General features: G+C 35.3%; 1 protein-coding gene across 2 annotated transcripts in view; it reads left to right on the top strand.

The window, feature by feature from the left end:
- The window catches only part of LOC150093525 (BPTF-associated chromatin complex component 1), a 101,219-nt gene extending 90,087 nt beyond the window's left edge, over window positions 1-11,132 (top strand). For both annotated transcript variants that reach the window (XM_090413945.1, XM_090413944.1), the window contains one exon: window positions 10,919-11,132. In XM_090413945.1, coding sequence (XP_090270071.1) covers window positions 10,919-11,022 — 104 coding nt within the window. In that variant the 3' untranslated portion in view covers window positions 11,023-11,132. The remainder of the gene's footprint in view (window positions 1-10,918) is intronic.
- Window positions 11,133-12,469: the final 1,337 nt, after the last annotated feature.

The raw sequence follows: 12,469 nt of genomic DNA, 5'->3' as shown, positions 1-12,469 counted from the left end.
AAACCCTACTACCACCATATGAGATCAGCTAACTCACCTTCAACTGAAAAAGCCCATATAGGGATTCCCCTCGTCATGACTTACTTTTTAATTTTTTAATTTAATTTTGTAACCTAATAGATAATAATAACAGGACTCTAACGCTTCCTTCGGTTCCTGTTTTGTTACAAGTGGAAAATATGTAGTTTGCTATTGACTTTGTGTTGGTAATTTTTTGTTGATCATTGGTAGATTATCTTTTTTGAGTTGTATGATATAGTTTGTGACGACATGGTTGAATGAGTCTGCTAGTTCCTCTTGGTTTACATCCTAACTGAAGCTTTTTGCAATAAAATCTTTTGGTGAAGTTTCCTTTTTTTGAGTTAGTAATTCGTTTAGTCTAATATAAAGCAAACGTGAGCTCATGTTTGCTTTATATTGTCATTACATTCTGTAAATTTTTGAAAGTAGTATTGTCTTTTTTGCCCTGCAAATTTTTGTTGTTAGTTGATTTCTTGTGTTTTTGTATGATGTTTGTAAATAAGTGTTACTGGTTGACTTTTTTAGTTTTTTCCATAGATTTTCTTTTCCAGTAATATTATTTAGAATGTTGCCATTTATCCATGGGTTATTGTCTGTTTTTCAGGTTTTTATCACATTTGAGTCATTCCTCTTTAAATGCGAAATGTGGCACATCAGGCAATTTCTTACCTTTCAATGATAACAGCTCAATTCATAGAAATTGGCACTCGTTATTTGTTTTTGAATGAATCCATTTCCAAAATCAGACTCTTTCCCTTCTAACGGGCGGTTTGTTAACATGGCAGTCTACGGGAGACCGGAGCTGACGCATTTTTATGCGAGAGGTACCCCATGTGTGTTCACAACCAGATGTGACGTCACCAGAAGGAGGATGAAACCAGAAGTTAAGCCAAGTTGATGTCGCCGTGACGTGCAGTATAGGGAACTTTTGGCAGACCGTTGGTTAGGTTACGTTATGTTCCAGCGAGATGCTTTCCTCCTAACCTAACCTAACCATCGATTACAGTTGAGTAGTTAAATTACATTTGATTCGGTTAGGTTAGTTTAGGTTAGGTATCTAACCTAACCATACCATCGATTACATTTGAGTAGATAAATTACATTTGATTTGGTTAAGTTAAGTTAGGAGGAAAGCATCTCGCTGGAACGTAGCCTAACCTAACCAACGGTCTGCCGCAAGTTCCTGTACTGCACGTCACGGTGACGTCAACTTGGCGTAACTTCTGGTTTCATCCTCCTTCTGGTGACGTCACATCCGGTTGCGAACGAACATGGGGTACCTCTCATAAAAATGCATTTGCTCCGGTCTCCTATAGACTGCCATGTTAACGAACTGCCCGTTGGAAGGGAAAGAGTCCGATTTTGGAAATGGATTCATTCAAAAACAAATAACAAGCGCCAATTTCTATGAATTGCACTGTTATCATTGAAAGGTAAGAAATTGCCTGATATGCTACGTTTCGCATTTAAAGAGGAATGACTCAAATGTAATAGAAACCGTTTTTCACATCATTTGTGTAGGCTCTGTTGCTTTTTTTGTATATTTTTGTGAACATTAGTTGGCAGTTCTCGTATAAAGTTACAGGGTCATTTATTTTGTGTAGGCAATTCCAGTCTGTATTGCTCTTTAATATGATGGAGTTCTGTAGAGTTTTGCAGCTTTGTGGGGAGGAGGAAGTGGTGTAGTGAAATTAAGCTGAGACAAAGTAGTGATCAGCGATTTTTGTGTTAATTACTGATGAGGTATATGTATTGATGGGAGCCCATATGTTGATATGGTCAGTCATGATTGAGTTAGTGAATTGTTGAGTATTTCTTCTCTTGTTGGGGAGTTTATGGTAGGGTTTATGTTGTACTGACTTAGTATATCAAGGTATGTTAGTGGTTGAAGAAGCAGAGGTCAGCAAACTGCAGCTTGTGAGCCACATGCGGCTCTTTGGTTACATACCTGTGGCTCTGAAGTAAAATTGAAAATGAAACTATGATAAATAAAACTATCGTAGTTTCATTTATAAAATTTTTAAAAGGATTTTATTCACATAATGGTGATTTCATTTATTTTATAGGTCTCGCAAAACTTCGTGGCACTAACATGCGCGATGTCAGGGAGGGGAAAGCGAGCGTGGAGGGGGTATACAGAGGAAGTGGAGGGGATGGTTGAGCACATGGTAGGTAGGTCAGCCAAACAAAGTGGTTTTAGGGATTAGGTTTTAGTGTGCTCGACATCTGAGGTCATTTTCAGAGCAACAAAGTGACTAATAAGTGAGCGCACGGGCCCCTCTACTGGGCAATGACGAAATGTGAAAGCGGAGTCCGTGTCGCTTTGCTGTTTCTGCAACTTAGTGTTCCCTTTTGGCTGGGTGCATCCAGGAACTGCATTAAGGTGATAAAGGCAACCTGGCAATTATTATATATATATATATATATATAATATTGGCTTTATTATATTTAGATACATTGACGGTTGTGGTGTACCGCGGCGTGTTTTATTTCACATGTAACTGTTACAATAAAACGTGTTACTGGTGAGATTTATTTTTATTATATTTTAGAATTATTGTCATTTATTATTTTGAATAATCACTTAGTTCTTTTTATTTTCTTTTTATAAAATGTATTTATATAACATGTTAAATAAAATATATTGTTTAGGATGCTTTTCAACATGGCTACGAAGAAAAAACTAAAAAAAACAACAGATGAGCATCGTGACTTTAAAATTGAATGGACTGAATCTTTCGCGTTTATCTCAAACTCAGATGGCCTTCCAACCTGTCTTATTTGCCAAGAAAAACTGGCGCACAACAAAAAGTCAAATTTGAGAGACACTTCACGACAAAACATGCCGAATTTGCCAGAAAATATCTTGTCGGTGACACAAGAAAGAGAGCATTTGATGCTCTTTTGTTAATGCATCTGAAGAACTTTTTCGGGATTTCAAAAACAAAGCAGAGATTTTAAATAAAATTAAAAACATACCGTTATCTTCCAAAACAGTAGCAGATAGGACAGTTACAATGTCGTGAAATGTGACCAACCAACGTTGAAGACATTAAATTAGCTTCAGCTTTATCAATTGAATGATATAATCACGTAATCACAAGAAAGATATTTATTTAACCAAATATTTCGGTCTGGAAATAGCAGACCATCGTCGGTGGTATTACAAGAACAGTTTAAAAAATATACAAGCTAGAATACTAACAATAGATCGTTGAAATTAGAACATGCCGCGTGATGTTATATCACTAAGTATAAAACGAAATATTTTGAAGTAGAAACATGATTGAATTTGCTATTAAAAAAAAAAAAAAAAAAATTAATGAGTAATCTTGATTAGGCTTTCCCAGATTTTTGATATAGATATGCAGTCATTACGATTCAGGTTGGGATGATGGAGCAAGGCCTCCACGCTTTCCTTGAACAAACGTTCGAACCTATAACGGGATCTATGTAAGAGGCGCGTTTTGGACCAAAGGATGCTGTGGTCAGTTTCAATCCCGTGTTGAGCCAAACCAGACTTTTCAGGTTTATTGTGAAGAATGGATGATTGATGTTCTTGGATTCTTTTTTCAAGAGAACGTCCAGTCTGTCCAAAGTAAGAGAGATCACAGTTGCAAGGAATTTGATAAACTCCAGGAAGAGATAAAGTTGAGCGTTTGTCTTTAGGAGAAGGAAAATGAGAAGACAATTTGTTAATAGGAGAATACGTAGCTGTTAAATCATATTTCTTCAAAATTCTTGCGATAGGTTCTGAAATACCGGAGATATAAGGAATAGGTACTCGACGTATTGAATCTTTGTTGTTTTGTGGAGGATTATAAGATGTAAGAAGACGTTGAATACTTTTTTCAGAAAAGCCATTGAGTTTCATGTGTTGCTGGATAGTAGAAAGTTCTTTCTGTAGATAATCAAAAGTAGAACAATTAGTTTTGGCTCTTTTGATGAGACATTTTATAATTCCTGTTTTATGACATGGATGATGGGCTGATTCTTTCAGAATATAACGACCTGTGAATGTTGGTTTCCTGTATACTGTAGTTGTAAGAATATTTGAAGATGATCGGATGAGGAGAACGTCTAAAAAAGATAACTGGTTGTTTTCTTCTAATTCCATAGTAAACTTTATGCGATGATGTAAGGAATTAATACTGTTTAAAAAGGAAGATAAAGTGTTTTTACTGTGAGGCCAAATAGCAAATATGTCATCTATATATCTTACCCAAAAAGATGGTAGAGGGAAACTAGATGTGAAGAGGACTTTTTCTAAATGTTCCAAATAAAAGTTGGCTAAAGCTGGAGAAAGAGGACTTCCCATGGCTGTTCCTTCTACTTGGCTATAAAATTTGTTTTGACATATGAAATAACCAGAATGTATAACGAAATCGAATAGTTTTATAATATCTTGAGGAAAGATGTCAGCAAGTAGTTTTAAAGTTTCCTTAAGAGGTACATTGGTGTATAAAGATTCTATATCAAAACTAACCATAAGATCTGTAGGTTGTAATGAGACATCTTTTAATTTTTCTAAGAAATCTGAGGAGTTTTTTAAAAAAGAACTCGAGTTGCCAATGTAAGATTTCAGTAATTTAGCTAGATATTTGGCTATACGGTAAGTAGGAGAATCAATGCAATCTACTATTGGACGAAGAGGATAGTCAATCTTATGGATTTTTGGAAGGCCATAAAATCTAGGAGGTCTTGCAAAATGAGTTTTAAGTCTTTCAATTGTGTCTTTATCCAAACTGATGACTTCATCAAGGAGAGAATTTAATTTCTTTAGTTGTCTGTTGGTTGGATTATAATCAATTTCTTGATATGTGGAGCGATCTCGAAGCAAAAGAGAAAGTTTTCTTCTGTAATTTGCTGAGTCCATAACTACTGTTGCTTTTCCCTTGTCAGCTTTAGTGATAATGAGGTGATTATTTTTTCTCAAGGACTGTAAAGATTTCATTTCAGAAGGAGATATGTTAGAAGGAGGAAGTTTAGCCTTAAGTAGAGAAGAAGCGACTTCTAGGCGAAGAGCATTAGCTTTATCGCTGGTTAGATGATTAAGATTCCTTTCAATGTTAACTAGGAAATCTAGATATGGTATTTTATTTGGAACAATAGAAAAATCATGTCCTTTTGAAAGGATGAGGGTTTCGCTTTTAGTCAAAGGACGTCCGGATATATTTACAATCCAATTATCTGGAGTTATGAATGGCTTGGATTGTTTAGACAAAAGAGCCTCATATTTACGGTTAAGATGTTGACTTAGTTTATTATAAGCACGTTGAGTAGAACGTTTAGCTACATTTAGAACTATGTGAGAAAGATGTGGATCCAAATTTGTGGATATATAGGTGCGTAAATCAGAAGTCTGATGACTGTGATGATAGTAGTCTGATGACTACTATCCAGCAACACATGAAACTCAATGGCTTTTCTGAAAAAAGTATTCAACGTCTTCTTACATCTTATAATCCTCCACAAAACAACAAAGATTCAATACGTCGAGTACCTATTCCTTATATCTCCGGTATTTCAGAACCTATCGCAAGAATTTTGAAGAAATATGATTTAACAGCTACGTATTCTCCTATTAACAAATTGTCTTCTCATTTTCCTTCTCCTAAAGACAAACGCTCAACTTTATCTCTTCCTGGAGTTTATCAAATTCCTTGCAACTGTGATCTCTCTTACTTTGGACAGACTGGACGTTCTCTTGAAAAAAGAATCCAAGAACATCAATCATCCATTCTTCACAATAAACCTGAAAAGTCTGGTTTGGCTCAACACGGGATTGAAACTGACCACAGCATCCTTTGGTCCAAAACGCGCCTCTTACATAGATCCCGTTATAGGTTCGAACGTTTGTTCAAGGAAAGCGTGGAGGCCTTGCTCCATCATCCCAACCTGAATCGTAATGACTGCATATCTATATCAAAAATCTGGGAAAGCCTAATCAAGATTACTCATTAATTTTTTTTTTTTTTTTTTTAATAGCAAATTCAATCATGTTTCTACTTCAAAATATTTCGTTTTATACTTAGTGATATAACATCACGCGGCATGTTCTAATTTCAACGATCTATTGTTAGTATTCTAGCTTGTATATTTTTTAAACTGTTCTTGTAATACCACCGACGATGGTCTGCTATTTCCAGACCGAAATATTTGGTTAAATAAATATCTTTCTTGTGATTACGTGATTATATCATTCAGTCTTATGTCGCAAGTATCCTTAAAACAACAAAGCTTTATCAATTGCGGTAGATGAATCTTGCTACATCAAGGACACAGCCCAAGTTTCCCTTTTTGTGCGGTATGTATCATCTGAGAGTCCCAGAGAAGAACTTCTGGGATTATTCCCACTCAAAGGCCAAACGCTTGGAGAGGACATAGCAAATGCCATCCTTAAATGCATGGTAAAAAATCATATCCCACTTAATAAAATTGTGTCAATAGCAAACGATGGTGCAAAAAGTATGACGGGAGCGAAGAAGGGTTTTGTTTCAATTTTAAAAGGAAAAATTAATCATTTCATGATTAATTTTTCCTTTTAAAATTTGGAAACGGAAATGGAAATGGAAAATTTATACAATGGAAAGTATACTTTCCATTGTATACTCTACCAGGAAGCACTTTGTGCACAAACATTTACAGAAGAAATTAGTAAAATTATGGAATTGGTAATTAAGATTACCAACACCATTATAGCAAGGGGACTTAACCATCGACAATTTAAAGAGATGTTAAAGCGTTTTGCATCTTCCATAAATGAAATCGAACTATTCCTCGACAACAAGGATGTTCAATATCCAGAATTGACAGAAGATCAGTGGTTGCAAAAATTGTACTTTATAGTGGACATTACATCACAATGAATCAGCTCAATCGTAAATTACAAGGCATGGGAAATACTGCTTTTTCAATGCTAGAGGAAGTTATTTCGTTTGAAAAGAAATTGATTATGTTTGCTGAAGATTTAGAGGGGATCTTTAGTTTATTTCCCAAACTTGTCTCAATATCACCGAGAAAACAATGCTCTCATCAACAAAAATTATTTCAAGACAGCAGTTTTAAACATGAGAGAATCTTTTCTTCAAAGGTTTCAGGAATTTAGAAATAATAAAGTGACTCTAGCTTTTATTACAAATCCTCGTAATGCCAATGTGAAGGAATTAAATTTTTCTCCGTTTGATGCTGACAACGCCAATTTTGAAATACAATTGCTGGACTTGACAAGCAAACACTTATGGAGCTCCAAATTTGTACGTCTTGGTACTGAAATAGAAGAACTGGAAAAAGAAAAATGCAGTCTGATTTCACAGCACAAGCAGACTGCTATAAAAGAACTACAGAAGGCAGACTCAATGATTTTCAATACTTGGAATAGTCTTCCAGACTCGTATCATGAGTTGAAAAAATTTGCATTTGGTGTTCTCAGTATCTTCCGGTCTACATATTTATGTGAGCAATCGTTTTCTAACATGAATTTCATTAAATGTAAATTGAGCCAAATTACTGATGCCAAGTTGGAATTGTGCCTTAAATTAAAAACGACTATTTACAAACCGGACATGCAGAAACTTTGTAAGGAAATACAAGCTCATTGCTCACACTGATTAAAACTAATGAGCAATTTTTTTGTGTGATTTTTTTCTTCATTTAATAAAGATATAATTAATATTATAACTTGTTTTATATTACTATAAATTTACTATTCCTTATTTGTAAAAATATATTTATGGCTCTCAAATAATTTTTAAATTGTTATGAGGGACAGGTTTGGCTCTTCCATTTCAAAAGTTTGCTGACCCCTGGTCTAGAGTATTTACAACTATTGGTCTGACCTCTGGTGGGAAAAAAAAAAAACTTTACTACATCAAAGCTTTTTCTTCTAATGTCTCCTATTAGGGTGTTGTACAGTGTTCAATGTCACTAAGCCATGCTTCTAATTTGTATAGAAAGTTGAGTGGATTTTTATTGGGGGGGGGGGGTGTATATTATGTTTATTGTGTATTTGATACTGTTTGTTATTTGTGTTTCTAAAGTTTCTAAAGAAGTTTTTTTTCCATTATGTTGTATTTTCTTTGATAAATGCTATGATTCCGCCTCCTCTTTTGTTTGGTATACATAAGGTGTAGAAATGGTAGTTATTGATGTTGTATGCAAATGCTTGTGTCATTTATTGCAACTTCGGTCAGGATTAGTATGTCTGTGTTTGTCAAGGTGTAGTTGAGCAGTGTTATCAATGTAAGCCACGTTTCTTGACACTTCTTATCATTATTATTATTCCTGATACCTCCAAGGAGTCCGAAGATTCATCGCGGGAGGATACCTACAACTGTCTCAACCACTACACCGAACCTCTACTACGAATCATCTCCATCAATGCCATGATGTGTGTGATGAAGTCGGTATTTGTGGAAATGTTGTCTGTTCGTTTCTCCAAAGAGTTTGAAATTTATATTTTCTGACTGGATGTGCTCACCCAGATTTGAGATCTCCATGCTATAGTTTTTAGAGATAATTTTAAATATTGCTCTTAAGGTTGGGGAGAGTTAATGTACTATATTGGTAGACTGCTTAGGTCAGATTTTCTTGCAATTATATAAACTCGAGTGTTTTCATTCTGTCTCAGAAATATCTGTGAATCCTTAGTCCACAGAAACTTGTAGTTTTTTTCTGTTTTTGTTTTCCTTGCCTGGTATAGTTGATTTTTAAAGTATGGAGTCCAGTGTTCAGATATATAGATTGGAGTTGGGAGCTGCTTATCAGTTAGGATCGATGTTGTTGGCCTTGTTTTCTTGCTTGCTGCTAGAATTTGGTCTCTCAGACTTTTGCTGGTAAATCAAGTGATGATTGGTGGTGGTTTCATTATTTTTTTGTGGTCTTTGATTAACAGAAGTGATGTCCATGGGTTATGACTGGAATGCCGATGTTGGTGCCAATCACTTGCACTATTGAGCTTAAATCTTCTGTCTTTTCTTTTGATATTCCTTCTTTTTGTAGTATATGCTCAATTTGGCACTTGAGAGCATTTACCTCTTTCCGCAATTCTTCATTTTCACACTTTAGGTTTTCTTGCACTTCTATCACTACCGTTAGTTTCATTTTTATGTCTCTCACAGATCCAAGTATCTCTTCTATACTATCATTATTATATTGTATATAATGCTCATACTCGAATTTTTTGTTAATTTGTTCCATATGAGTATTAAGCAAATCTTTAACCATGAGTTTAAAATTATCTAAGTTGTCAGTAATCTTAGGATCAGGAAGGGACTTACCTTGCTGTGCGTCAGTGCTTTTGTTTGGTGTCTGTTCTTTGTTCTTCATTTTCTCGCGGCATAGTTGACACCACTATTTGCTTTGGTTCGCAGCTCCTTTTGCTTTCCACTTGCTTTCTGAGATCCCGAGCACTGATAGTGTTCTTCAACCGCAGCCAGAACAATGGGGCCCATCCCCTTCGTCACTTAATGGCTTATTGTACTTGTTACAACTCATTGTGCTTGGTGACCTTTGATGTCTCGGTGACCTTTGGACTTTCTTCCCTTTAGTAACTGCAGTGCGACTTTTAAAATGGTGACATCCTTTGTTCTTTGCTCTTTGGTGACAACAGTTCACTCTATCTATGACTTTCAGCACACAAAATTTGGATTTTACTTAGCTGATTTTGATGAATTAAACCTCTTGTCTTCAGTGTAACAAGTAGAATTAAATAACAGCACTTTCAAAGTAAAAACATGAGTTAAAACCACTTTAAAACTATAAAGACGGGAGCAGCGATAACAGCTTGCATGCATCCATATGCCTACCCATAATAATAATAATAGGATCTATTAAAAAGGCAAATTAAGTGTTTAGACATTGTAGACTCCATTGGAAAGCAGCTAGAGGTGAGGTATATTTCATGGTGAATTCTGGCCAAGTCTATGTTGAAGCATATTTAGTAAAATTGAATGTTTCACGAAACCTAAATGTCTCCACTATCAATATGACATTTTTGTTTGTTTCCAGAGTATCGATGGCCAGTAGTAGTAGTTATGTGGAATGCCTGGCCTGATTTATGCCCTCTTCTTTTTCCAACATCTTTTGTGTGTTCAGACATGCAGATCTCTCCCGACCTTCCTGTTCTGGACTACATAACAAATACCACAAGAGTAATGAATCTCATAAACGCCTGGTTTTTTCATGGGGCGATGTGGAGGTTTGGTGGATGCAGGGATCTTGATATTTTTTGCAAAGATAAAAAAGCCACTTTTATGTTTACTCTCGGAGTAACACAGCCACTTTGTCTGTGACATTCTTAATGTAAGGCAGTGTGATTGCATTCTTGAAATCTTGTTTAAGTAAGACAGTTATTTGAAATGGAAATGAAATTCAAACCTATGGCCTGTTGGATGGAGAATGGAAACTATCCCACTTAACCAACCATGTTGTGGGATTATGCCATATGTTGGAGAAGTGGATGCAAATTAGTTGAGTGAAGTTTTTTTTATAATACTGTACTTATTTTTGGTTTTCTTTTCATAGTTGGTGGCTGAAGGTATAAATAGAGTGTGTGTGTGGGGGGGGGGGAGGGGGGCATGCAGTGAGAGGAGATATTCTTGAAAATGTTGCTCATGTCATGATTAATTCTTTTATTGCCATGATTTAGCATTGATAGTTTCTTCCAAATCACAACTTGGATTCCCAGGCACAAACTGACAAATTTTGCAGTATCTGATTGCAGAAGATAGGATTGTCTTTAATATTCAGTCCATTATGAAGTCAATTTATCATCTGCTGCCTATTTCTAATTAAGATTTTATATAAGATGCATGTTTTTCATTTGTTTATTAAGTACAGAATATATATTTATTAAAGTAACTTTCACCTAAATAATATTTTGTGTTTGATTTGCTAGAGATTACTCTCAATATGTTGAATGCAACTGAACCAGAAGTTGACGTGGAAGGACTCACAGGATCATCAAAACTTGACTATGACAGTTCATCAGAGCCATCGTGACATCTTACTCTTTATTATTTGATTTGTTGTCTTATATACAACACTGTGATTCTGTAGTCATTTTTATCTTAAAATACTTATTAAATACACAATATACTTAGATACAGACAGATATGTGTTTTTCTTCTATTTTGTTCTAACATTAAATAAGTATATACCATTATTTATATACATTAAAAGAAACTGTCTTCTACTTTCAGAAATGATGTTTGTCAGTGTTATCTTCATCCTACCTGAATTTATTATTCATCATTTCCTTTGTGATACACATAATTATTTTCCCTCCATCCTACCCATGAAAGGCTTTAAAAATATCGTACATTTAAGATTTAATTAATCCAGTTCTCCTGCTCTAGAAACAAAACATGGAACTTCAGGCCCCCAATAAGCAGAGCTATGGTCTCATAGTGGGATCCAAACCCAGATCCCATTGGTTTGAGAGAAGGTATGCTACTCACTCAGCCATCTAGACATATATATATACAAGAGCTTTCAAAAACGATATCTGTATTTGATACAGTAGTACAGAATGTAGTCAAGTTAAAGCAATCAGTAAAGTTAAAAGTGTTTTTATGATGATTTGTACATTACTGAAATTATAGAACAATATGTTTGTATTATACTTTGTTTTAAATTTGGTAAAGCTTTGATAGTGGAGCATGTAATTTATTGAAAATATTGTGGGGTTTGCTACTATGGAAGATACAGTTCTTTCAGTGGTTCCATTGATTTAAAGAGGAAAGAACTTTAATTAATGATCATTAATCATTAAAAATTATTAATAATCAACTGCAAATGTGATAGCAAAAGCAGTTGAAATTTCCATAGGCTTATGTGACTTGATTTTGACATATCTGAATACAAAGGGCATTTCAGTAAATTTTCTGCTACATACATTCAATGTACAAAACATTAGAGATGGAGTGCTGGGAGGTTGACATTGGCATTCCCCGCACATTGTGAAACATACCCAAACTGAATGCAGATGGTAAATAGGTAGACATTGGGCTTCACAACAGTGTATTGCAATCAATGAACATGGGTTAATGTGGTGATCTTAGCAACTTTGATCATGGATGTATTATGGGCACAAGGCAGATGGTCATTCTATTGCCCAAGTGGTAAGAACCCTAGAGTTCTTGAGGGCAACCATATCAAGGGTCTACCTTGAGTATACCATCAATGGATGTACCAACGCCAGTGAGCAAGTGGTGGCCGACCATATGTCATAGATGACCAGGTTGACATACTGTCCAGGCTCATACAAACCAATTACAGAGCAATGAAAGTACAAATCACATCCAGTTTCAATGCCAGAGGTCCAAGCAGCATCAGTGAGTAAATGGTTCAGCGTACCCTGTATACCAGGATTTTCCAAACTTTTCCGACGACAGAACACTTCACAAATCCTGAAATTTTGACGGAACACCTTGATTATTTTGTAATG

Source organism: Typopeltis vanoorti, chromosome 24 (assembly GCF_054136105.1).
Source record: "Typopeltis vanoorti isolate ZY-2024b chromosome 24, IOZ_Tvanoo_1.0, whole genome shotgun sequence".
NCBI classification, from domain to species: domain Eukaryota; kingdom Metazoa; phylum Arthropoda; class Arachnida; order Uropygi; family Thelyphonidae; genus Typopeltis; species Typopeltis vanoorti.
Note: the sequence above shows the minus strand (reverse complement) of the source record. Positions and strands in the feature narration are given on the sequence as shown.